The sequence below is a fragment of the Lampetra planeri genome, chromosome 32 (assembly GCF_965212315.1).
Source record: "Lampetra planeri chromosome 32, kcLamPlan1.2.h2, whole genome shotgun sequence".
NCBI lineage: Eukaryota > Metazoa > Chordata > Hyperoartia > Petromyzontiformes > Petromyzontidae > Lampetra > Lampetra planeri.
The window spans coordinates 11682783-11710741 of record NC_136138.1 but is presented as its reverse complement, the minus strand read 5'-3'; the positions used below and the strand labels follow the sequence as shown (position 1 = coordinate 11710741).

The following is a 27959-nucleotide window of genomic DNA, read 5'->3' as shown; positions in this document are numbered from 1 at the left end:
ATAAAAGGCGCGGCGTGTGGACGCCCTCAACGGGGCTCCAGGAAGAGGAGTCTGAGTGAGTCTGAGCAGCAGCAGCACCACGCAGCGGCTCCCAGCGCGCACGCGGCAGAGATGGCAGCAGCGTCCTTCAACATCGTCCTCGCCACGGACTCGTACAAGGTCTGGCCCCGCTTCTCCCCCCTGTCCCACCGCTCCTTGTCAACCTCGTTATTGGGGTTATTGTTGTTGTTAGATGGCGACTCTCTCTGTGTCTCTCACTCGGAGGCGCCGCCGATGCGCGCTGCCATTTACAAAGCGGCGCCGGTCGCAGTCGTTCTGGGCAGGCCCCACGCACTAAAACACAAACAGCGCCGCGTGTTTGTGTTCGTTTATTTAGAGAGAGAAACCACGAATCGTGGAGACTGCCGCCCCCGTCGTCTGTAGTTGTGTGAATGTCGGCAGGGTTCTTGGTGGCGCGGCGAGCGAGGCCGTCCGCGGCCTTCGCCGTTCATTGAACCTCGAGCGGCGGCGCCTTGCCGCGTCGTGTTGCGATGCCCAGTCGCTTGTCCAGACGGGGCCCGCGGGCTACAGATCACTCGCAATCCTTTACGTGGCTGATATTCGTGCATATTACGGCGCTAACGTCATTTTTTTCCGAAATTTGATCCACTACCTTCAGCGGTGGGTGTCGAGTGGATGGACTTTCCCCGCCGCACGAATGTGGAATGTACGCCGCCACTGTCGCTGGGCTGAAGCAGGAGGCGAGCGGCCACCCTCGCTAGCTTCACGTCGAATTGACAACATTGAGCATGCGACTTTGTTTGTGTGTAGGACCTTTGATGTTATCGTGACTCTATAGATAACCCCTTTAGAACGCTGTCTTTGTATTCACTGCATGTATTGCAATGATGCAAATCGGCTCTCAGGGATGCATGCTTAGAATTGCATTCGGAGACGTGAGCAGGTTAAATATGTAATTCATCCTTTTATGAAACAATAAGAATACGTTTTACCATTTCTGGCGATAAAACAGGTGTTAAGATGTTCAAACGCCAAATATAAACCTTTTTATTTGCAAAGAATCCTGTCTGCATTAACCACACGTACACGTGGGGGTGCACTTGCAAGAAAACACGCTTCTGATAATATAATAATTTATCCTGTGATAAGAAGTGGGTTGATGGGCCTGGGCAGGAGGGGACACGGCCAAAGTGATGCCGGGTGATGATGGTGGTGAAGATGAACGGCCGAGTGCGAGACCCTGGCCGGGTGAATTAAAACAAGTCGCGGTCGTGAGAGGTGGTGACATTCATCCAACAGTGGAGCGACCATGGCTGTTCTTGAGAGGTCTCGTAACTTTGAAAGAAATGACGAAGCCTCCGTGTGTACGTTTCTCTGCTCTTCACTGGTAGAGCCTCACTCTGCTCGCTTTAATGCAACTGTTTGCAGGAGGTACAATACCTGGTCCACTGATGTTGGCAATTGTTTCTGATTCATATTATTAGCACGAGACTTAAGGCAATTTCAACAGTATGCTGATCTTGTCCAAAATGAGGGAAACCAATCAACCTCTGACTGTGAAAGCATGTTTAAAGATTCAGTAGTCGAGTCTTTGCACGCAACTTGAAAAATCTCAGCCAACAACATGTATGCCAAGTGAAAGTTGTCTTGCCCTTCTAGAACACGATTGCCATCTATAGTTCCCTCTAGAAAATGATTGTCCATATAAAGGTGCTGTTTTAGATTGTACATTACATTTGCGTGATGGCAGCACTGTGGAAGTGTAATTTCTGCACTACGTTTATTCTGCAATTGGCTACATGGTGAGCACTTGGTGACAAGTTAATTGGTTGTCCTGTGAAGAGACTGATCCTCGCCATAGAAACATGGAATTGCCTTGATTGGATCAGGAACACCGAAGAAGTTTAGTGTGCATTGTTCACTTGAACACGGGGACACTTGTAAATATTTGGCATACAGTAATGGAATCCTTAGCAGCAATATTCCATATACAGTTGTCTTACATTTCTGAACAAGTCTTGATCCTTAACATGAAGTTAATATATTGTGAGAACTTTATTGCCATCGCCATAACTCATAGCGGACTTTGCTCCATTTACAATGGTATTGTCACACTGAGAGGCAAATAACTTGATGATAGGACGGGTATGTATGTTTCACTTCTTAGCATGAGGCATAAAGCATTTAACACTCAAGGGTAACCCTGCCTTATTCGTAAAGCTTCTACATTTCTGGGCTATGATATAATGGATGCGCAAAATGATTGGTTTTAATATTTTTCTGATTCGAGCATAGGCATGACTCAATCTGTCACAGATTGGCCTTTAGTAACACCATAGGGCATTTGACGTAACGCACATGATGACGGAGACCCTGCTGATGCAGTTGAACATTCTCGTCAGTGATGCTTAAAGTCGTCTACGTCATAAACAGGTTGTGATACTGGAATGCCAGGCCGTGTGGGGTCTTTAGTTCCCGAAAAGAGGATGTTGAAACTGGCTTGACACAACCGCCTTGTTAGACGATGTGAATTGAAGACAGTACCCATAACACCTCCGTGGTTGTGAGTAGGTTTAAATCGGTGAAACTCCACACTTGTCCACTTATTTTCTGCAAAACGATTGGTAATTTGTTTAGAAGTAGCACATTGGGCAGTGAAGCCGGCAGCCCGAGTTTCTCTCCTGGTCAATGACCTCCCCCTTAACCCCTACACTGACTCGCGTGTTGAAGTGTCGTCAAACACAACCCCACATGATCAACACGGAGTGGGGGAGGCCTTCATCCTAAGAGAGTCGATTGACAAATGGCAGTATATCATTTTAGAGTAACTACCACACTGTTTTGGGCATCGCAGCAACAACGATACAATGCACAAACACTTCATGATGTGCAAGACCTGATGTCATTAAACTTGCCATAGCATTCCCAGTAACCGTAATCACGTGGTTTTATGCAAATAAATACCCTTTTATAACAGGTGCTTGAGAGTAATAAACACGTGTTTGTCAGGAAGAATGTGTATATTCCAGTTGAACAACTTTAACACCGGAGTAACAAGTATTGTATGACACTGCAAATACCATTTGCCAATGCGCAATATTACTCTGATGTAACTTTGGTGAAATAACATACTTGTTGAATACCATGCACATAGAGCTTGGTCCATTTTATGCTTTGATTCGGTCATATGCGTATTGGCTTGTAGTCTGTTTCTTAAGGTATTTAAATTTCAGTTTCATTATGAATCCACAAATGTAACAACTTATTTCCCCTTTTTCGTTGGTTTGTGAATGTTTTGTGAAACTGGCGTGATGCCATGGTTGGCTTGTATACAGCTGACTCTTTGCATAGTTATGCTGCGATACTGCAATTATAAATGTTTTAAGTATTAAAACTAATGCTATGTTATAATACTTTAGAGGTAGATTCATAGTGCATTGTTTAGCGGATTGCGCTATGAGCCCGGTGACCCAAGTTCAATTCTCGGCCATGGCTAACATGTGTGGCATGATTTCTAATTCTGTCATGGATTTCCCTGCCTCAACCCACGCTGATCAGCATGGCGAAATATGATTAGTAGCTGGGGAGGCTTTCATCCACCAAAGACTGGATAAAGGGCTGAGAATGATGCCTTTGTACTTTAGTTTTTCGTTTATCAGAACATTTTCACAAATATTGGCACTTGTTCTCAGTTTGTGCAAATGTTTAATCCGTGTACCGTGTGTAACAATGTTCCTGATATTCTGTACTTTGTCCAAGCCCTCTCTCTTGCAAGCAGAACATAATGATGCTGCAATATTAATAACGGTTAAACAAATGCATTTTATATTTTGCTTTCTTGGAAAATGACTGAAACCCAATTAACTGAGAAAAACTGCGGTGTGTTTTTTGTCAGTGGATGGACTAAAATGTTTTGGCGTGTATTGTAAATGCAGAATGCATGCGCTGACCTTTCCATTAACCCTTACCAACAGCGAGCAGGCACAAATAACCTTGGGAGTATGCCGGGTTCGTTTTAGACTGCACAGTTGCTCCATGCGAGTAAGGTTAAACACACAGTGCAAACAGCTGGGGTCTTCTTTCCCTGCTGCCTCTCCGCCACTACCTCTATAACCACCCGCCTGTGTCCTGGTGTCGGATCTCAGAGGCCCATGAGTTTTTTTTTAGGAAACTACTGGTACAAACCCTTTATAATGAATTGAAAGGAGTGTGTATCGTTTACTTTTGGTTGCCAATGGGTATATCCGACTCGGTTTGACACCGCCATACAGTGCACTGTATTCCTAATGGACGCGCCTGAAAGGATGTGTGATGTGAAGGTCATTGCAGTAAGGCACGTATTAAACCCACGTAACTAGACTCTCGGCAGCTGTTTTGGATATGATCCGTGCTTTGTGGGCCATGTTGTTTTCACGCCTAGGACCAAATCACCTGGAATACGCCTGATCTCATCAGATCTCCCAAGATAGGCAGGGTTAAGCCTGGATAGGGCTTTTGTGTGTGACCATCATGCAGAACAGGTTTACTTTGTGAGGGGTCAGCTGCAGAGGGAAGTGACAAGAAATCCACAGTTGTGTTGTACTTCTATGCTCCCTGCTGCCTACACCATGGAGTAGGGTAAAATAACTCCTGAGTGCTGCACGGCATGGATAAGCCCTCATCCAGCAGGGCTTGAAAAGGGCTCTCCATCTGCACATGTACTATACATCTATTTCATATTTGTTCCTGGATTATTGAACAAAATTTGGATTTCAAGTACATTGCCTATCTACCAAGACGCCTTTTTTTACGTCCGGTTTTATATCCTGAATTCGGTTTATTCACAGCATATCGGATACGTTGAGGAAAGTACCTTCAATGTTATTAAGGGGGTTTTTGGCGTTATTTTTGCTGTGACTGGGAAATATTGTTTAAATATTGTTAAAAGAAACAAACGCATAGCATAATAACGTTGTATCCCAGTTGTGCTCTTGGCGTTATTGAAGGATTCCTAAGAATCCATTAGGATATTTTACCAGTAGAATTAATTTGGTAAAGCTCTGAACCATAAAAATCTTAAAATATTTTTGTATCATTTTTTTTCTGCAGAGTACATGACCTCAACCACGCTAACCTTGAAAATACATGTCTAAAAATCATTGTTTTAATGAGGAAGTAATCACGTGTACATCATTGAAATATAATTGACCAATCTATGAGATGAGTCCTTGCTATGACAATGTAATGCTTTAACAAAAAAACCGCTCAGCCTCGGTGATAATGGGCCACCAAAGGATTTTAAATACACATACAAATTCCACTTTCTTGCCTGCTCTGCATGGAGTAATGTTCACCGCATGACAATCAACTGATGGGTTTTTTTTTCCTCAGAGCTGGGATTTATTCAAATTTAAGATCGGAACTAAATCTTATGGGCTGGCCACGTTTGTCATTATTGGCGTCAAGGTTCAGATCATAAACTCGCTACACTTGAGGCCCTATTTAATCACGATAGCTGCCTGCAGTTGGACCCAGAGTCGATGACTCGGAGGTCAACCACCAGGTCAACTCCGTCTAGGTTTTATTTCGCCTCCATTGAGCAATATTTCTTCCGTGTTCCTTTCGGTGTCTCTTTGAGACGCTTGTATGCAGCTGTGGTTTAATGGTTCACAAAGATACCCACCACGAACCCTGATCCTCACCAAAGTATTTATTGGGAGGTTTTCAGAGGTTAGAATCGACATGTAAAACCTGAAAAAAAATATTCGACCAGAAATGATGACGACGAAATGTTTGAATTTCAGCTAACCCCCCCTCGCCTCTATTAACCCCAGCAGTATACAGTGCAGTATACTGTACATGGTTGCACCGCAGCTAATCGATTGGCAGGTCGTGTATGGTGGGGTTAAAGTATTGTAGGTGTTTGTATATTTTAATCATTTGTCTTTTGTGTCTCAGAGTCAGTGGCTGTTTGTCCAAGACACTCTGTACTACACCTGTGCTTGTGACAGGTTTTGTATTTGAACGAATGAATGTATTATATTTTGTGGAATCACCTGTATCCTATGGTCTCTCTGAGAAACCAACAGATGAATTAAAATGGTAAATAAATCTAGCCAACGTAATGAGCTCAGAGCTTTGGGAGACTTAACACTCAATTACGTAACTGGACTTTAAACTAAATTCTAAGGTGCGATTTTTTTTTCTTCCTCTGCCAAGTACAAAAATTTCTCCACAACCACAGGCCGCTTGGTGCTCAAACAAACTTTCAAAGATACGCACACAAACAAGGTCGGACAAAGTAACAGTGGCCGAGAGCACACAGGAACGAGTTTCTGTTGTCAGATAATGCCTGGCGTACAGAGTTGTGACGTGTTATTTTGGAAATATGTTAATTTAGGAAAGTATAAATAGACTTGAGAAATAAAATCGGTTTTAATTACGGTGTCGTTTCTCTACGGCATGACTTTTGTGCACAAACCTCATTATGCAAATGTTAAATTCTCGCGAGTTTTTCAAGTTGTAAACGAACAGTTATGCTGTGACGCTGTCGCAGAGTGACGTCGCCGTCCTGCTGAGAATGGGGTGGATTTCCGCAAAGCGAATAGAAGCCCTTGCCAGAAGGACAAACGTGGCTCCAAGCAAATGCTTTACCAATGACATGCAATCATCTGTCAGCAGTTACAGTACTTTGATCTGTGCCAGCTCCTGCCTTATTTAGATCGTATATACAGCATCCTCGCTGCCAGCCATAGCTGGGGCTAAAGTTAGACTGACTTTGTGGACCTCGGTTAGATTTGCTGTCAGGTAATCGATTTGGGATGCTTCCGTGCGGTAACGTTTAGCACACTGTACTTGCAGTCAAGAGGTTGTCGGTTTGATTCGATGTCCTGGCACGGCAGTTTAAACGTTGGGAAAATTTGTAAAAAAACAAAAACTCCCCCCAACTCTGTCCATTTTTAAAGTATAAATGGATACACCACAGTGAATCGCCTGTGGTGCGGTTCGAGTTGATTTCCTGACACGCCAGTTGAATCAAGAGTGCAAGTCTCTCAAACTCGTTCACAGCTGTCACCCCAAGAGCATGAATTACTACACCCTGGTTAGTCCACTTGGCAAGGTTTCATGTGGTGGGGTAAAGTGTGGGTATTTCCAAATCTTCGAAGATGCCTGCGCAGTATGAACGAGTAGGCCAATACCTTCGAGAGGGGCCTTCTAGAGCTCCCTCTAGGGGAGGCCACCTCACCAGCAGTGGGGTGAGAAAGTAATCGCAGTGCCGCATCTCTTTTTTAGCTTTCGATGTTTTTGTTATTTGAGATTCTTTACAGCGAGCCTTTAGCCCGTCCAAGGACGGGTGTATGGCAGTACATCTGAAACTTGCAAGCGAAAAGCAGCCCGCGACGTGGTATTCACTGCATAAATTCGTGTGCAATGTGTAAGGCCGCGGTGACACAGACTTATTTTATTTTAAGGTTATAATCCCTTTTTCATCATGACGTCCTTTTTACTTCTACGTCTCAACAGCGTTACGGAGATCGCGCGATGTGAGGGTTCTGCCCTTGTAGTGAGGGTTGTGAGTTGAGGAGGGGGAGGAGGCGCCCACCCTACCCCATGTGGAGTGACGTCACCGACTCATGATTATTAATGAGGGGGGTCCATTTGAAGGACGTAACCTGTTCATGATGAGGGGGGCTGGTCGACGTGGAGTTACGTCACGTGCGTTACACACTGACGTTCTTGGGTAAATATAGTAGTATAATAGGCCTACAGCGTTAACGGCAGACATTGCACGCTTCCAGTGTTGAAAGGGTTCAGACTCTAGAGATTATTTGCTGGCTTCAATGCAAACATTGTGCATGTGATATACAATCCACAGACGTGTTTATCCTCCTACTGCATTATGGCTTTTGTGGCTGGTATAATTTTAAGTGCATCATTGGCAGTCTGAACGCCTTCCCACGCTGTGTCGATAATGGGGGCTGTTTAACCATACTTCACCACGCTGGTCAGTACGGGTTGGGGAAGGGGGAGCCCGGGGCCAGTTCAGATATCACTTGTGACCTGATGTTAGCCGTGGCCAGGAATCTAACTGGGGTGGCCCGGTTCGTGGCGCAGTCCGCTAAACGCGATGCCACAATAACAATGCAGCGTTCATTTAAAACAAATCCCATCTCGTGGCTTTCACTACAAATAGGTGCCAGGCACTTAGACTTTAAAAAATAACAAACCATGATACTTCAACTGGCAGATTAAAACTTAAAGGTTTTGGGGGTAATTACGTATTCAGCATTACAAATTGTTTAATTATAAATAAACAAATCCATAGCAATTAAGGAAAAGTATGATTTTTAAAAATCTGTCTTCATGGTATCTGTAAATGTAAAAACTACTTTTATTGTGGACATGTCACAATTCCCACCCCTTGGAATTGTTTAGATTCAGGATTTCCCTCAACTGTCCCATTTTGTATTTTCTCCTTTTTTCCTCTTCAGTGTTTTGTTCACTTCATTAGCCTACATACTGTATAACATTAGCAAGTAATTTGCCCGTTCGTAAGTAGATTTTTTTTTCGTATCTCAGAACTTAGTTGTACATTCGGTCAGTGTTATAAAAATGTGTTTGGATTCGACAAGAAAGGGAAGCATTCTTAAACTCATAAATGAGACGGCATTTGTGTGTAATACTGCAATAAATACTGTATAGTAAATGAAAGAACGTAACAAGAAAAGAAAATTAAATGTATATTTTCACGAACCCCAAGTCCTGATCCTGGCTTCCTTGTTGGAAGGGGCATTTCGAGGATGCTGGGACTCATTACATCTCGTGGAGGATTGCTCCGCCGAATAAAATAGTTCCACATTGTGAAATAATAACATCTTTATGGCGGTTCTTTCATAAGTGCAGATGTTTGTAAGTCGAGCATTCGTATCTCGGGGGCCACTGCCTGTAATTATCAAGACTCCTAAATACTTTTTAGGAGCATATTTCACTGTCCAGTTTTGTGATGGTGATGAGCACAGCTGGCGGATGGCAAATTGCACCAATGGAAAGTTTTCTGCGTTGCCCTCTGCTGCCCACAACGTAGCTCCAAAGCAGTCTGGAACACCGATTTTTCATGATGGTCACCCATCCAAGGATCATCCAGGCTGAAGCCTGCTTAGCTTCCAAGATATGAGATGGACACAATCCTGGTGATTTAGGCAACGCACACATTGGACATAAACATGAGAAAACATTGTTTTGTATGTCAGGCTTACTATTTTAGAAAACAGGCCTTTGTCACTGTAATACTGTGCAGGAAGAATACACTTGCCCTGTAAACTCTCTGCTTGTTTTTAATGGCTTGATTTCCCATGATAAATAACGACCGCTAATGAGCTTACCACACAAACCAAGTAACTCTCCTTTTGTTTGTTTTTGCAATGTCAAGGCTGTTTGTGATTGCAGACAGGCCCAATGGAACGTGTTGGCGTGCAAAGTTCATCTTCAAGAATAATGCGAATTGATGGTTAATTTTTTTTTCATTTTCAGATGTGACAATGCAAAGCGATTTTAGATTTGCCCAGCCTGAAATCTATTACTCGAGTTCACGAAAGTTGACTCTTCTCCGTGAACTATTCATTTCAAAAGTATTTCACAAAGAGGAGAGTCTTTTTATACTTTATTAGAGCTTGCGTAACAGAAAGAGGAAGCATTGGTGCATTCCATTCCTCCTTAACGGTACAGAAAGTACTAAGTCAGCGCTTTCTGTATTTTTTTTTTAGTGCAAGTTTTATCTTAAATCTTTCATAATTTCGCTGCTGGGTGAAGGCTTCGATGAGCCATCGCCATCGCTCAGACCCGCAATGTAAGAATCCACCGAGTGCCTCCACATGACACCTTAATGTGTCGTAGCTCCATTTCTGCGCGAGACTTGTTCCCTCCGGCTTGTGCCCCTCCTTTAGCCGGCACTCATTTGCTGGTCTCTACCACCAGCCATTATCCCTTCCAGCGAAGTGTCCTGCCCAAGCCTAAACACTTGATAAATTCTAAATAATATTTTTATGGCGCAGTATGCGCGTGTGGAACTTGTTTTGCATGCATAGGCAGGTGTAGTGTCAGACGTCTGTAATCTGTCAACTCTGATGTGGGGTTGTTAGATTATACATTGAATGAACATCCGTGTGCCTGAGACACTCCTCTATGAGGCAACAAGGTTGCCATAGGGAGCAGTCCAGCAAGTGGGTGGCTGACCTATCTGTATGCATTTTCAGTGTTGTTCATTCGTATGCATCGTTTCCCTCTGGGCCCTGTGGGCTCCAACTACAAAAGGAATTTGAGGATCCAAACATCTCAACCATGACGACCTTTTGGCACGTTTTCGACAATGACTGCTATTTTTATACAGGTGACGCTTTGTTGTGGGGCCTCGTTGTGGGCAGTAGGGGCCTCAACAGCAACATGTTTAGTTGTACTGTACTTCTGTGCTCCTATATCTGGGTACTCTGGTTTCCTCCGTCATGAGAAAATAATTCTTCAAATGCTGTTGTTCAAACATCCCAATGCAGGAGGATTCTCCTCTAAAATTTTGATGTGTGGCTATATATATTTTTTTTATTATCCAAATCATACTTTTTTCTTTTGAAACTATTAAGATCATGGCCTGGAATATAGAAAAAATGCACCTTGTAAACCGTTGGTAATTGTTATTGGACTGCTGATGAACCCCAAAAAGGGTAAAACTGGGTCCAGAGTTTACATGCTTAACATGGGTTTGTAAAAAATAAACCAAAATAGCCAAATCCTTATTCTTTGGGTTTTTCGGTAAAGTCTCACAAAGAACAAAAAAACTACGACGTTTCGATCGCAACACAAGCAATCGTCATCGGGAGTAGAAAAGGAGGGGGAAAGCTGCTGAGGCAGGCTGTTTTAGTTATTTGGTTCTACGTAACTTTACCGAAACACCCAAAGAATATGAATTTCTGCAGTCACGAAAGCTTTCGGTCAAGATTTAACCGAAATCCTTATCAGAATGTAAATATTTAATCTGAAGGAATCCGTTGAGCTGTAAAGCTTTCTTTCTAGATAAATGTTGTACATTCCATCATGACTATCATTCCCGTTCCTGTGCGCAGGTGACGCACTACAAGCAGTACCCTCCCAACACGACCACCGTCTACTCCTACTTCGAGTGCCGCGGCGGGAAGCTCAACGGAGCCGTGGACGGCGAGGTCAAGTTCGGGGAGGTGGTCGTCTTTGGTCTTCAGTACACTCTGCGCAAGTACTTCGCAGGTGCCTTTCTGCACGCACGCAAGCCCTCGGTGGGCGCATCGCAGTGCAAAGCACGCTCGTTTCATACGCGCTTATTCCTCGCGCGCACGCGTATTCCTGATGGTATCTTGCAGGAAAATGTATCCATGTACGTTGAACTTCTTTCCCACCGTACGTAGCCAACCGTGCTCATCGGAGGTGCGTGAAAAGATTTTTATCGGTGGCTAGGGATGTCACGATAAGCCCCCTCCCGCGATAAAAACAAAATCAAGTTTTAAACGTGGAGTGTAACGCACGTGTCCTGAGCTTTAATGTTAATCGATGAATTGTCGCATCTCTAATTAACGGCCTTGCGTCTGTTGTTTAGATGTTTGACTCTTGTCCAACTGTTAAAAATCGAAAGAATATGGTCTGGTTTCTTTGTACAGTGCAGTCAATATCTCAACAAACCAGATGTTTGTGTAACTGACCGGTTTACCAGATTGTTCACTGCACCTTTATCATGAACTGAACTGTCATGGGTGCACACAGTTTATGGGGACATTATAATTAAACGTCCAAATATAGGACACTCCTGAAAGGGCCTTGGGAATCTGTGCGCTATTAATGGACGAGTCAATGATATTAGTTTACATAATAACATTGTTCTCGTGATGTGTGTACGTGTCGGTCGTGGGATTGCTCCACTATGCTGGTTAGTGCAGGTTGGTAAAGGCATGGAGCGTAGACATTGAATCATACAAGTACAGTATAACAATGGATATCGCTGCACTGACACCTGCTACTCATAACGTTGCCCTACAGCAGCAGCAGCCTATAGCACCTGTTAACCATGGTGGTTGCCCATTTGACAACTATCCAAGCTTGGCTCTGTGTAGCGTCTTTAGATTGGCTGCACTCTGGGTGATTTTGTCATGATTCTAATTTGAGACGTTATTAACAAAAAAAATGCGTTTTTTAGATGTCATTAATCCTCCTATGGGCCATGTGCTGTGCTTATTAGGCGTGGTTCCCAAGACCTAGGGTGTGCCACCTGCGTTCAGGAGTGCCTTTCATGCATGTGAAGATCAATCGTACATTTCTTTTGAATGGCTTTCATTATTCCCAGCCATTTTTGCTTTGTCAAATTATTTTTCAATCGTGCACAAGCACAAAAACCAAAAACTCAACACGTGTGTCAATACCACTGCTTTAAAATGCAACCTTTTCTATATCGGGTGTCATTGTGGGCAGTGGCCCTTCATAGAATGCAGTCGATGGAGGCGAGAGAGATGATGAAGTGAATAATAATTGGAGACTGCACTAGGCACCATGGAACCCTGGTCAAAATAAAAATGTATCAATTTCCTGATGAAGATTCTTGAATTTTTACACAGTTTCCTATTGATATATATTGAGTAACGGACAAACCCCCCCAACAGTAAAAGATGTTGGCAATAAACTCGTTTGTATTCAGCGTAGAATCATCAAAAGTTGCTAGCACAGTGCATCTTGGGGGTAACCATGTTGAGGTATGGTATCTTTTTGAAGATAGACTCAACACGATCAACGAAGCTTTTTGGAACATACAATTTAAAGAGTGAGTTTTTTGTAACCCTTGCTGTCAAATTCTACCGCTTTATCAGATTGATAGGCCTTACGGTATGTCATTTTTATATTCCCATAAATAATTTCAAAACCTTCCATTTAATGACTCCGCACTATATCGGGTGGAGCTGTGGCACATTCATTAGCATGCACTGCGTTACAAACCGGGTGACACGGGCTCTTATGTCCGGCCACGGCTAGCAACAGTGACGATTGATATCTGAACCAGTCCTGGCCCCCAGCGTCACCAGCTGTGTATTGACAAGTGGTGAAGTAAGGTCACAGGCAACCCCCATGGTGACATCGCATTGGGGAGGGTTGTCAACCTGCACCAGATTGACAAAAATCCGTAAAAAAAAAATCGTTTTAAGACATCACTAAACCATGTGGTCTGTTTTGATGTAGCTAAGGTAATATGTATTGGCAAATGAATTGAGGATTATTTTATTGATTAATATGTTCAGCTCACGATACATAAACCGTATCACTTGTTTAGAAAATAGTTGTTTTTAAATTGATTGCTGTGTGTAATGGGTGTACGTCAGCGACTGCAACCACGAGATGCGGCTCCTCCAAACCAAAGCTGGTGAAATTAAATGCCCGGTTTGGTGAATTGACAGTGACCCTTGTTCTGTACCGATTTCAGTGGGTTCTTTTTTTATTACAGTAGTGTTTTTTTTTTACGTGTCAGAATAAAAGTGTGCCAGTCGATTGAATATTCACCGAAGCTGTGGTTAAAATAATTGTTTAGCACTATTGTTGGATTTATTTTTCCGTTCAACCTCGTGCACTATTTACAGCACAGTCCAGCGAGCTGCTTGACATGAATAATACAGTGTTCACGAAACCTGAACAATTCGACAGGCTTAAATCATTTCTCCCGTCAAGTTTTTCTGCTAATCGGCAAAAGAGATGTTGAAACCCTCATCAATTGCTCCTCCACTAATCCGGCCGTGGTGATTAACACGAACACACACTCCCTTTTAATTATAGCCAACAGATTGGCTCGCAGATTTTGGCCAGCGTCCAGTAAGCGAGCATTCCTTTGGCTAAATCAGCCTTTGCATGAGAGAGACACGGATGGCGCAACGCGATGCACCGCTCCCCCACGTGTTTCTCCCAAGGGTCACCGAAGGACATCGGCAACTCTTCCTCCTTGAGCCTTCATCCACTCCCTCTACAGATTATGCACAGAACCCTCTTCAAATTGATCATCAGCAGCAGCAACCATTGCAGGGTAAAGACCTTCCAAAGCTATCGCCATCTCTCCAAGGTCTTTCGTTGCAACTGCCAAATAGCCCATTGAACGCTTCTCTCTCCAAAGCAAGCATCCTCTCAGGAATGTTCCCTCCTTTGGCTGCCAGTATGACGCAGGTTTTGATCACCGGCCATCACCCTTCTAGCGACGTGTCCTGCGGATGTCCAATTACGATTCTAAATAGTCATAATGATGCATGTATATTGAAATTCCTTCCTACCATACGTGGCCAACCCTGCCAATCAGAGGTGCGGGGGAAGGACAACGTACTTGAACAGGAAGTAGTTATAAAGACAGGAGTTCTAAAATCTCGATTAAAAAAAATGCAATTATACCGAGGGGTAATACTTTATTGGGTTGGTTGTTTTGTTTGTTTGTTCAGCTCTGTGACTCTCATTTGACCCAATTCCACCTCTCATTCGCAGGCCAAGTGGTGTCGAGGAAGAAGATTGAGGACGCGAAGGAGTTTTACTTGAAGCACTTTGGTCAACCTATTTTCAACGAAGCTGGATGGATGCACATCTTAGAGGTGACACGATTTGTAAATGTGGAACGCGGATGTTTAACGTGCAAAACAGAAGCCGTGTACAATATATATATACACGTTTGGGGAACATCCTTAAAATGCAGCAGAATCTAAGGAATTGTTGAAGGCAGATCAAGATCTACTGGACGTCTGTGAAAAGAGCTTTATAGCTCGTCAGATTTCTCCAGTATAAATAAATATCCTGATTATAAGTGATTAAATGAAAAGGTGATTAAGAGCAGGACAGACTTTTTGAGAGTCTAAACTTGGTCGTGAAAATCGGCATGGCAAATGTGTCCGACGGAGGGAGTTTTCATTCATTGCGTATTACACTTTGTGATGAGTGGATACTGGGCAAAGAAAAAAGAACCCATTCTGACGAGTGCACAAAAAGCTTGCTTGGAGTTGCATTACACTGAAAGACCGCTGCAGTATATGGATTGGGAAACGCATGCAAATCGGAGACGCGTCGTATTTACTGTGAGGAGGAGTAAGTGGGCTCTGAGAGGACGTGTGGCTCCAAGGGATGATGGCCGATGGGCGAGCCTGGTGGTGGAATAGCAGGCAAAGGACGGAATGTGCCCGAGAGGATGAACACTGCAGAGATGGAGCGAAGGGATTCGTTGAGACGCAGATTGTGGCATCACGGGACCATGAGGCATGGCGACGGCATGGGAAATCTTTCATCCAGCAGTTGATAGACCGTGGCCGCTGATGATTTGTCCATTGAGACCAAAAGTTTATTTCTCCAGAGAGACCCGGGTCACGAAAACAATAGCATATGCATGTGATTAATACTTATCACAATAACGCTGTACACTGCTTAAATAAATAATTCCTTGTTCATGGGAGCAACGGGTGTGACGGTAGTGGCACAAGAGAAACCAAGTAGTGGTTTCTTGATGCCACGTAGTGCGCGGTCCTGTTGGAGGTGATGATGGCGACCCGCAACTCCGCGCTGATGGAGGGAGCCACTTCCTTGTTCTTTCTGCAGAAGCATGATGGGAAACTGCCTCTGCGCATCAAGGCAGTGCCGGAAGGCACCGTCGTGCCGGTCGGGAACGTCCTGTTCACCGTGGAGAACACCGACCCCGCCTGCTTTTGGCTGACCAGCTGGGTGGAGGTAAGACGAAGATAAAGATATCCCGTATAGCCTTAACAAACTGTTGGGGCAAGTGCTGTTAGCGAGTAGCACCCAATGAAGGTCGGCTCGGCACACGGGGGGGTTGGTGGCCAGCACCAGGCCCTTCCACCTTTTGTTTCCCAAGTGGCAATGTTTTTACACATTGCACTCGGTACTTATTTGAGGCAAAGTCGACCTCGGGGAAACCCAGGACCAGTGAAGGACACACACGCACGCACACACACGCACACACACGCACACACACGCTCATACCAGAAACCACACCTTTATTGGCCTTGGGGCTGTGCTCGCTGTTAGGTACCTGAAAGTATGGAAGGTGAATCATTCTTGTGGTTGAGTTAAATGTCAGTTCATGTTTACGGATCGAATACAGAATCGATTTTTGTCTTGGTCCTCAAAACTGAGCATGACAACTAGTGGGCAGAATGAATGAGATGGCACAAACAAGATCCAGCGTACAAACTAGACGGTACAAATGAGACGGCATACGTGGGGCGACATGGAGACCGACGGTACAAATGAGACATTGACATGCATAGTTAAGCATTCCGAAATGTCCCTTATGTACAGTAAAAGAAATACAAATGCAATGTCGACGTACTTCATTGTCATCTCAATTGTGAGCACTGTTGTATTCAAATCGGCTTGGATGGATGAGCCATCATGCCAAGTTTTTCAGAGGAGTAATGTCCAACTTGCGTGCATCAACCCCACATTTATTCCATATGCCCATTATTACTTTCATTGATGGTGGAGTGTCAGTTCCCTGCCTTTCACAGAGACATAAAATAAATCTCTGAATTTTTTATTGCAAAAGTAGCCCCATTATGTGCCGGTGGTGTAGCAACCAAACAATCAGCATTACCAGCTACCACCATCACCAGAATCCCCGCTACCGGATTATTATCGTGGTTTAACAACTGCGAGCTGTGCTGGCAAAAATTGACGTAATAATGACAGTGATAATATCTTGGGTGCATTTTAAAATATCCTCTGTGTCCCGTAGCTTGAGAGAAGCTTAATAGGCCTCGGTAAAATGGCTGGCAGTGATTTCCGCACTGTTTTGGGAAGCGACAGCTGTTGGATTCTGGAGGCAATAATTATTCAAAGTCCCTGGCCGATAACAACTCTAAACATTCTCTCAACGTAACTTCTCCCACCGCAGTGCAGGATTCTTAGACTAAGGACCCCAATGGAGTGTAGCAATCGTTGCCAAGTCATTTTCATTTTTTTAAGTGAAGATGCATATGTTGTGCGTCGCGAGCGCGGGTGGTTGCAAGCTTGCTGGAGCTGAACACATGTCTGGCCCGGCTGTTATCAGCCCCGTTGTGCCAAACTGTTGCCAGGCATTTACTTGGCAAGTGTACAAAACCAGTGGCAAGTTGTGAAGTCTTCATATGTCCTTGGAAATTGGTTCAATCGGAGAGATATCGTTGTCATCGGAGGAGGAGTAGGAGGAAGAGGTACTGGATTCAGATAGGTTTTGGTCATTTTAATTAAACCAGCTTCTCAAGTGTACTGATATCATGGTGAGGTGGTTAGTTGGTGGCTAATATAGCACTGAGCAGTAGCTAGCACTCTCCCAGTGTCTGTAGATGATCTTGGCTTCCTGGAAGATTATCTTCTTTTGCTAATGGGTGAGAGACCTGGATTTCAATAAATCAGCTCTAAGACAAGTATCTTCCTGTCGTTCAATGCAGGTGCATTTGGGAATTCTAGGAATGCAATGGAGGGTTGGGGTAAGCGATTTCGATGGGAAGAACAGAACATGGCAAGACAGCCTCGGAGATGGCAGGAAATAGGAGGTTGCAATGGTTTGAATCTGTGATAGAAAGAAGAGAGCTGATTACCGAGAGAGACAGACATCGCAGTGTGGCCAAGGAGAATCTCCAAAGCCAGGCAGTGTAGCGGTGTCTGGGCAGCACTGAGATCCTGCTTTTTAATCTGGGCAGCCGTCTGTGATTGAATTGGGTTCTGAGAATAAAAGAAAGAATGATGATGATAATAATAATACTTGTATAGCTCATTGTGTCAGTCCACTGCCGCGTGAAGGCCTCTACGCACTCTGTGGACACACATCGGGTGTTTGACCGCTCGTCTCGCTGTTGTTCAGTGTAGGATGGTGAAGAGGGGGGGGGGGCACCATAGACATCGCTCGACACTGACATTGGCCATGGCCAGGAATCTATCTCTGTATCACTGGGTTCAACGCGCAATGCGTTATTTCACCGAGGCTCCAACAACAAATTGTAATTTATTATCATACAGGGATCTTGCCATGGTGTAACGACATCCAGAGGTCACCGGTTTGGTCTCGTGACATAGCAGTTGAAACGACGGTGCAAGTTTCTTAAATCCCCCCCACCGCCTCCTATAAATGGGTTCGCAACAGTCAATCGGCAAGTCGCGTGTGGGGTCTAAACATTTAGGTATTCCCACATTCTCCAAGTCATCTGGCCAGTGTGGAAGAGTAGACCAAACACCCTCTAGAGGGGCACTATCTACCACCAGCAGTGGCGTGAGCAAGCAATTGTGGGGCTACACCTGTTCACGGTGAGTATATCGCTCGCTGCTGTGCCCGGACCCCTTTCTGCGCTCCCGCTTCCCGCGTGCCGCAGACGCTGCTGGTGCAGGCGTGGTACCCCATCACGGTGGCCACCAACTCGCGCAAGCAGAAGGAGTACCTGGCCGTCTACCTGCAGGAGACGTCCGGCAGCCTCAAGGGCCTCGAGTTCAAGCTGCACGACTTTGGGTATCGCGGCGTGTCGTCACACGAGGTGCGTCGTGTTTCCAGGGCTTCGGTTCAAAACACAAACGCACCTTGTGCGAGTGCACACGCGCATCCATTTTGCACACGCATACTTGAGCTGCTTATGACAAAGTTGCCCGGTATGCACCCGATGTGTTCACATTTCAGAAGCCAAAGTGGGGTTGAGCCCTCCGGGATAGATTCTTTGATGGTTGACCGCCACATGCAGCAGGTTGTGCTGTAGGCTGTGGGTGCAGACGTGAGCTGCAGAGGGAAGTGCATCACTTTATCGTTGTGCTGTACTTGGGTGGACCCATTACGCTCCCCACCTTTATCGAGCCACCAGCAGAGTGAAATATGCCGGAAACATCCCCACGACCCACATGCCGTGGGGTCGCCGTCATCCAGCAGTGGATTGATGAAAGGCTGTACGTGGATCTACTGCCCTGCGATGGCCACCTCCTGTAGCGGGCTGTGTGGGTAAAGTCCAGCACAGAGTGTGGATCAGAGGTCGCTTGATGGGATCTCAGTAGTAGTTCTGTAATATCACTTGAGGTTAATTGTTCCGTGGCATGGTGTGAGATGTACGGCCTTGCAAAAATTCCTTTTTACATGACGCTGACAGCCACAATTCAAAATATTGTGGAAAAAGCCAAAAATACATTGCTTTGAAAAGTTAATGCATTCCTCCGTAGCATGATGTAATCACAATCACTGTATTAATGTATTAGATTGTATCAGATTGTTGCGAGTGCCATGAAGATGCACTTCACCATGATTTTAAATTCTATATTTTCTTCTAAATAATGAAGATTCCCACTTGGAACAACGTGGGACATACCGCTTAGGTGTGTGTGTGTGTATGCACAAGATAAGAGCTGCTCGTGTTTTAGGGCGATCTTTATTGTGGTTTTTCTCTCCAAACTGCCGAGTGATGGTCTCGCGCTCGGCGCGCTCTCTGCGCCGTGCTCGCGAAGAGCACTGCCCTCCCTGTAGTGTCCGTGAGACTGAGCCGGAGGTCTCCGTGCGATTTCCTGTTCCCCTGTTAGTCGGCAGGCATCGGAGGCGCGGCTCACCTCATCAATTTCTGCGGGACAGACACGATGGCCGCGAACCTCTTCGCCAACGAATACTACGGCTCGCCCATGGCCGGATTCTCGATCCCAGCCTCTGAACACAGGTGGGCGGTGCACCAAACTCAACCCCCCCCCGCCTCCCCACCCATAATAAGGGTTGTTTTAGGTTAGATCGCGTAAATCTAAATGTGTCGTTAAACCCGCCACCACCATACACGTCACGTGAACAACAAAACGTGCCAATTGGTTACTACGTCAGCACCGGTGCGTCGGAGAGTCAACCCACAACATTTACAATTTGATTACGACGTTAAGACCGAAACGGGAAGACGTCTTAACAATTCTGGCAAATCCCCTGCTGAAGCTGATTGTAATTGCCAGCGAAACGTGGGCGCCACGGTGGCGGGATGTTAAGGGATGGGGAACGCGTTAATTACCTCGCCTGGTATACAGGAGGTTGTGGGTTCAATCCCGACCCTTACGCCTGTATATTTGGAGGTTTGCCCGTCTCGTGAATATTTCTCCGGGTCCTCCATATTTAGAATCGTACGTTTAGAGTATTTGCAATAAATTATTTCCACGTGATAGGCCAATTCGTTGAGCTATCATTTGTAGCCAGGTCGCTTCTGAAAAAGAGCTACACAGCTGAGTGGACCTTACCTGGTAAAATAAAATAAAATAACCCCTGCGCTAAAGCCGGGGGCCGCTTGCGTAACACGCGCACGTTGACACGGCGCAGCAACATCACGGCGTGGGGCAAGGAGAAGGAGAGCGACGCGTTTCGCTACATCCTGGAGGAGTTCCCCGAGCTGCCCGTGTCCATCGTGAGCGACAGCTACGACATCGTCAACGCGTGCGAGCACATCTGGGGCGAGGAGCTGCACGACTTTGTAGCGAGCACGCGCACCGCCGCGGCGCCGCTCATCATCCGCCCGGACTCTGGCGACCCCGTCATCATGGTGCTCAAGGTAGGCAGCCGACCGCCGGCTGACGGGCGGCCACGCACGTCTCGTGAAGGAGGGGGGAGGGGGCTCACGATCCGTGTCGATAACGTGCACGTCCGGTTAGCACGGTTGGCTCTGTATGGTGCAAAAGAAGTTCAACATGCTAAGTCACCTTTTTAAAATTGTTGGTTCATTGTTGATACCAGAGGTCGTCTCCTCATTTGAGCCAAACTCGGGCAACTTTGTGATTCTTAGGGGATTGGCGCCCCTCCGATTTAGCACGGTTGGCTACATACCGTGCGAAAGAAGTTCAGTGTACATGCACACATACATCGGAAGGCGCCAATGGATCACGATCCCGCTTCACACCTCGTGACGTCGAGTCTGATGGCCCCTCTGTGTGTGTGTAGGTGTTGAACATCCTCGGAGAGAAGTTTGGGACGACGATAAACGAGCGCGGCTTCAAGGTGCTGCCGCCCTACCTGCGGGTCATCCAAGGCGACGGCATTGGCACGCACACGCTCGTCAAGGTAGCTGGCACACTGATGCATTGGCACCTGTAACTTTACCTAGCCTGAGATAGATGGACGCTATCGATAAGCAGGTTTCCCTCTCTCTATGCGGGTTCGGTGTTTGTACGATGTCGCGTTGTATATGCGGCTAACCTATTTTTACCAAAAATTCGCTCTATGCGGTTTGAATTAACTTTACATGTGGCTATGCGGTCAGACGTGGGACGACGTTGTGTGGGTACTGTGTGTACTGTGTGTGTGGGTACTGTGTATGTTACTGTGTAATGTTTACTGTGTGTACTGTGTATGTTACTGTGTAATGTGTACTGTGCACTACTCTGCAGACGCATTTCCCGCATGAAGAGGGAAATCTGTACAAAGACAATGTTCTCCTGTATTGCTGTTTCGACTGTTGAAGCAAATTATGTTAGTGAACGCCTAATAAAGGCCAGAATGATGCACGAGGGAGAGAGGTGCAGTCTGCACCACACCCAAGCGCCATCGTCTCGCGCACTGCTGGCGCTTGCACACCACGTGCTTGTTTACGGCCGACTTATTTAGGACTCGGGCCCAGTTCGTGTTTAACTCCTTGCTGGTGTTAGCCGTGACCAGGAATCAATCCCAAGGCCACCGGGTCCGTAGCGTAGTACGCTAACCGTTGCGCCACTGCTCCCAACGATTCGTTTGACGCCCACACGCCCACACGCACACCACGCCCACACGCACAACTTGCCTAACCGGGGACTTGAACGGTCGCGTGGCCCCGCAGGTGCTGCGAGCGCTGCACCGCGAGCGCTGGAGCGTGGAGAACGTGGCCTTTGGGGCTGGCGGCGCCATCCTGCAGCGCGTCAACAGAGACATCCTCAACTGCTCGTTCAAGTGCAGCTACGCGGAGATCGCTGGTCAGGGGGTAAGCCTCGAACTCGCACAGACGGCGAGATCGCCGGGGTAAGACTCGGGTTGACACAGGCCCAGAGATTGCCGGTGGAAGGCTCGGGCTGGAACAGACGGGGAGATGTTGTTCACCGTTGAGTCGTAGCAAGTGTGCGCAGTGTGGTCCTAATTTGACAACAAGCACCGCTTAATATCTTGTTGTCCATGAATGACGGCGTTGTGTGTGTGTGTCTCTCGTAAATAAGGGCGAGTGTGGCCCAATTCCACACTTTGGTGCCCTCCGGCACCGTATCTTGCCACTGCCTTGCCGTGTTGAATGCCTCCGTCTCGTGGCAGATTAACGTGTACAAGAACCCCGTGACGGACCCGGGCAAGGCCTCCAAGCGAGGACGCCTGTCTCTGCACCGCACGCCCGACGGCTCCTTCCACACGGTGCAAGAGGGGCGTGGGGACCCCAACACCGTACGTCGCCCCACTCCATGCCGAGGCCACGAAATAATACAACACGGGCATCGTTTCGTCTCTTAACACAATCGCATTTTGGTCCCATCAGTGTTGTGGGACTTGTGGCTCAATGTTTCCAGCAGCATTGTTTAAGCCGGCTAACTCCAGACCAGTTGTGCCCTTTCAGAGTACCACCGGTAGCATAAGGCCAGTTAGACATGTTGCTGGGCTGCCGGATTGATTAATCAACTTTATTTAAATCAAACCAAGGTCAATTCAGTAGCTTTTTCATTAGACAAAAGCACGCAGTGGTTTTTGGAAATAATATTATTTATTTATAATCGGCCACTTCTTAGATTTTGTTTGGTTTTCTTTGTCAGTGTGTGTACATCGTAACAGGTCATGTTCACTGCTTTAAAATCTTTCTGCTTGAGGAACGTTGCTTTGTTGCTTTCATTATCAAATTAAGTTTCCCAAAAGCACTCTCCTCTAACTGCTCCCATCCACCTCTTTCTGCCCTTTTAATCCCGCCCCTTGCCGCGCAGGACGTGCTGGTGACCGTGTTCGAGGACGGCGTGCTGATGAGCGACTACCAGTTCGAGGACGTGCGGCAGAGGGCGGCGCTGAGCGACACGGAAATGGAGCGGCTTCGCGAGAGCGAGCGGCGGCGCGTGTGGGAGACGCAGGACGGGGAGGGGAATGCGGCGTGATGGGGGGGGGGGGGGTCGCCACCGGAGTTGCCCACCCCCAGTCGTCCACCCCACGCCACCCCTACCGAACCCAACACCAACCCCCACTCGTCCACCCCTACCGAACCAAACGCCTACCCCCACTCGTCCACTCCCACGCCCCTTCCGTCCGCTCAGGCTGCCCCATGAGCCACTGTAAAAACTCATGCCTGCTTCTCATTGGGATGCCAAGTCAATGTTCAGAGTTTTTCTCCTGCTTTAGTCGAGCACTAGAAGGCCCGAGGTGGTCTCCCTGTGGCAAGAAAATCCCGAGCTCTTGGTACAAATGCCAACTGGTCGTGGTGGAGGTCGGTCTCTGCATGGGACCACTACTGTTGATTGTCCATGCATTTGAGTTTTTCATGAATATATGAAGTTTTTCCCATCTGGTATTTTCCAATTGCGATTTTAATGGGAAATTTTACAATGAAGGGGGTCTCGTTTTCTTAATCAAACGCGTGCATGGGCAACCACCAACCAGTGCTGCTGCTCTGTTTATCAAATGGGCAAACGGCGGATTTGATTCTCGACTGGAATTTGAGCTCGCAACTTTAATATTGTGTGCTCTAACCGCGGCACCTCATTGAGATGTAGATTTTAATTCGTAGGACTAACCGATCAAAAAACAACTTGCACACGTGTGTGTCTTTGACTTCGACTGTGTGCCCGGGTTTTACTTGATGCGGTTTGGCTGCAGATTTCTCTTCATCCACACAGTAGTTTATGTATAACATTAATTCCCCTGCGCAATAGTTGAACGTGGCACTTTTTAAAATAAAAAAACTGTAATTTATTCACATTGCCATTGCAAATGGGCGTTGGCGTATTGTCCCAAAGTATCCTACACTAACAGCGGCGTATGAAGCTGAAAGTTTCTTAGACAATGTTTTGTCGGATTTGTCCTTTACTTAAGACGAAAAATATTTAGTGCGTATACGATGCCTGTCCATTTTAAAAAAGATTTGCCCATAATTGGAGGGGAAAAGCCCCACAATAAATATATCAACACTCCACCACCACACCCAACAGGAAAACAATAATAAGAACGCTTCCAAAGATGGACATTGTCCACGTACCCATATAATTTTCAGTTCTTACCTCTCCTGGCAAGAAATTACCATTTATCTGCCACAAATTACATTACACATGCGGTTAACTGAGAACCATTTTTGTTGCTTTTAAATTGTAAAATATTTGGACTTGTGCACATATCTGTATAAAAAAAACAAGCCAAGCACTAATGAGAATGGTGTGTGCGTGATTACGTGGCCCAACCAACCTCTGTGGCGGCATCTGTGATGGACCAATTTATACCCCGTGTTGGCATGCAGTCAAACTAGCTCTTGATCTTAACATATTCTATTGTGCGCTGGCTGGACATTTTAATCTAGGATATGATTACGATACGCAGTGCGGCAGCCATGTGGATTCGTGTCCATGTGTTGTACAGAAGCTGTTAGTCTTGATTTATCTTTCCTACAATTGTGATTTTTTTTTTCTTTAACGTCTGGTGCCCCTTGTATATGCAGTCAGTGCTATATTTAAGGAGTGTTTTTGTGTGTGTGAATGTTTTTGGTGTGTAATAAGAATAAATATAAACAACTGCATTTGAAAGCTGCGCGTGGGCGTGACGTAAATAAGAGAGTGTGAGTGAGTGTGTGCGAGAGAGTGTGTGAGTGTGTGTGCGAGCGAGTGTGTGCACGAGAGTTGGTTTCATCAGATGGGTCGACAATGAGGCCGTCACTGTCGTCTTGCCGAGTCGTGGAGATTGAAAACGTTCGTGATTGTCTCCTTGATTTGCCTGAATTCTTGGTCTCAGATCTGGTCTCGTGAAATACACTGTTCAGCCGCGAGGGGGGGCTCCATTATCGCGGCTTCACGTTGGCTTGTGCTGAACTGGTAGTTGGACTCCTGCTGCGAATTTGATATTTTCATCTCAAAGCTTGGCTTGGTTACAAATGTTCGCAAAGAACTGGCATTGCAATAGTTTATGTTGATGTCTCTGTTCCCAATTACTCCCAAGGACATTTGTTGTGACTAACCTTATTTATAAAGACTTTGCCAATGTTTCTAACGAGGCATTAACACGTTCACCACGTATGCCGCTTAATACTTTTAGTCGCGGAGATTACATTTAGCAAACAAGAGACTAGGAAATGCCTAAGGTTATTTGTGTGGCCTAATTTTAATCTTTTTTTTATGTACGATGGGTTCCAAGGATGGTCGTAAATGTTGCTGTTGAGAAATTGTGTGAATCTGAACACCTTCACTTTTAATCTTGTGTTAAAATTTTGTTTTATCGGACGACTCCATGTTTGTGCGGTACTTTTTGCATTTTTTATAATCCAGAAAATGATGCTCGATTTAAAAAGTGACATTGAATGCCAAATTGTCGTGTGCGTGTGGATTTTACTCGCGCCGTTGGAGTCCGAATGTCTATTGAGCGGAGGTGTAACGCAGTATTTGGAAACGTCTCCCTTGCCGCCTTGGGCGGCTAAATGTGGTTAACAATTAAGAAATTGTGTGAATGTATTTGTGATGATTTGAACTTAATTCAAATTCGAATATGAAGTGTGTTTTTTTTCCCACACGTGGCTGCTTGCGAGTCTGCGTAGCGAGGAATTAAATATTGGCCATGTGCTGAGACCAGAATAAATGAAACCCCATTACCTGATTTTAAATGGAGCTGTTAACACGTAATCACAATCTATGGGTAATTTTTGTGCGACTGTTTTTTGCCGTTTTGTATTACCGAATGTTTGGTCGTGTGGCTAAAACGCGTTGTCGCTCGTCGAGTAGTAATCATTTTAATCCGAGTTCATTAGTACAACATCCTTCCATGTTTGGCCGCATGTTTGTTTCGGTACCAACAATGACAAAAGCTCGTTTTTCACATTTATCACGGGAATAAATTGCCTAACCATCCACGGTTTGCATATTGACGCATATGGTTACGTAACTTGCTTATAAGTACAACGATTCGTAGTTCAAATGAACGCAAGGAGCGTATCTTGCGCTTGAGTAATTAGCCCCGGTGTAGGTTCATTTAACAATCGGTGAACTGTTCAAGACGAACTCTTTATAAATGCCTTTGCGGGCACTTGTTATTGTTCTGGCTGCGCTGTTCATCGGCAGAACACGCGAGTGAGTGTTAAACGTGCGTCGCTTGCAAGACTTGAGATGAGGGATGTGTTTGCAGATTGATGTTTCCACTTAATGTCTCCGAGTGATGTTGTTGCAAGCATTCTTCAAATCTGCCTGCGAGGAGGGTATCATCATTTCACAGTCGTTTTTTTTTTATTGAGATGCTAATGTTGGAATATACGCAAAGCTATGGAGTACATTTGTGAAAGAACTCTGAATTGCAAGATGAAATAACATTTTTGTAATAAAAAATTACGATGTATAATGGCGTCCGTGAAATGCCCTTGGGCTGCACAAAATGACGTGGATATTAAATATTTCTGGGCATTTGTAGGATTCATCTCGAAAACTCCATAAGCTCCATGTTGCCTTTCCAATGAATCCTACAAGTTCCAACAGCTATAAATAGCAACGTGTAAAACTAGGTTTTTAATTGTAAGCAGTTAATGTCACCGATGGCCGGTCCACGACACTAAAAGCATCGATCGTGGGAGGAGCACACACTGTTTGAGACGACATAGTTGGTCTGATTTGAAGCGTATTTTAAGACTTTCATCATTGCAATTTAAAAAAGTGTTAACTTCAGGACTAACTGTCAAATATATATATAAACTAGAAAAGTTCGTGTTTGATCCATTCTGAAACCATTGACACATTGATTCCGTTCAACTTACAATGTCCTGTTCCTCACATTGCAGCCCTGTCATTGTGCGTCTCGAGTGTGATGTTAAGACCCTACTGAAGAGGCAGCAGCAGCATGTGTAATAATTGTTATGCTGTCACACACGTACACATGTGGGTATGGTTTGCATGTGTTTGTCGGTCACTGTCCGTTCGGTTTGTTGTGAACACAACACCCTAAAGGTTTTTTTTTCTAAATTGGACAATTTAATAAAAGCTGTCCCAAAATAACGAATAATTAAGCTTTCTCTTTTTCAAATACTATCTTCTGTTGCTCGCTAATTGGAGTGCCTGCTAGACATGACCATGTGAAGTTTAACAGCACCTAGTGATTGTATTTGTAGAGTGTAGGCTACCACCAGATGTGTGTATGCAGCGCTTAACGGAAGGGGTATCTCATGAGTCGCATTGCCTCGTCACTGCCTAACCAACCACGAAGAGTTTCCGTGTCACTTGACACGCGAATGGGCGAGTGAATGAGCAAAAGCACACACACACATTCTGCTCCGGTGTGTGTGTGGAGCAGTGGCGTCACAGGTTGCACTGAGAACCCATTAAATTCCTGGGCCACGGCTAGCAACATTGGCGAATTAACTTAGAATTGTCCCTCGCTTTCCCCTTGGTACTAATCAACGTCATTACTCGGGCGAGATGCAGACTGCCTGGCGTGGTGCCGGCCACATCACCTTCTTCTTGAGCGCCTTTCCGGCCTTAACAGGTGCTCGCTAACAGCGTTTGCCCCAGCAGTCTGTTAATGGGCTTTGCGGGGATCTTTGTGTGCGATTGTGTCTTTGTGCAAAGCCACACTACGATATACAATTAACCATTAATGTCATAAAAGATGCATAGCACTGTGTCTGTTGGTCACGTTTATGTCTTAATTAAACCGCATATTCATTGATCTGTTTGATTGTCACGTATCTCAGTGGTTATAATGCCCACCTCCTGATTAGTAACGTGGCTAATTTAACTGTGGTGTCTTGGGACCAGATTTTTTTGTCTTGAGCAAATAAAATGTACATTTAAAATAAAACACTTTTTTT

The 27959-nt window shown here is 45.5% G+C and overlaps 1 protein-coding gene across 1 annotated transcript; it reads left to right on the top strand.

The window, feature by feature from the left end:
- Positions 1 to 11: 11 nt before the first annotated feature.
- On the top strand, positions 12 to 27959 carry LOC144729473 (nicotinamide phosphoribosyltransferase-like). Its single transcript, XM_078609796.1, has 11 exons — positions 12 to 159; positions 11094 to 11250; positions 14500 to 14603; positions 15595 to 15723; positions 18363 to 18521; positions 19543 to 19673; positions 20309 to 20537; positions 20924 to 21043; positions 21795 to 21935; positions 22256 to 22381; positions 22909 to 27959. The coding sequence occupies exons 1-11, from the start codon at positions 112 to 114 to the stop codon at positions 23071 to 23073; spliced, it is 1509 nt and encodes a 502-aa protein (XP_078465922.1). The 5' UTR covers positions 12 to 111; the 3' UTR covers positions 23074 to 27959.

Bases quoted from the DNA above. Each gene is read 5' to 3' on its own strand.
- LOC144729473 (XM_078609796.1), top strand. From the start codon at position 112: ATGGCAGCAGCGTCCTTCAACATCGTCCTCGCCACGGACTCGTACAAG. The intron at 18,522-19,542 runs GTGCGTCGTGTT...TTCCCCTGTTAG, and splicing joins GCGGCGTGTCGTCACACGAG to TCGGCAGGCATCGGAGGCGC. The intron at 21,936-22,255 runs GTAAGCCTCGAA...GTCTCGTGGCAG, and splicing joins CGGAGATCGCTGGTCAGGGG to ATTAACGTGTACAAGAACCC.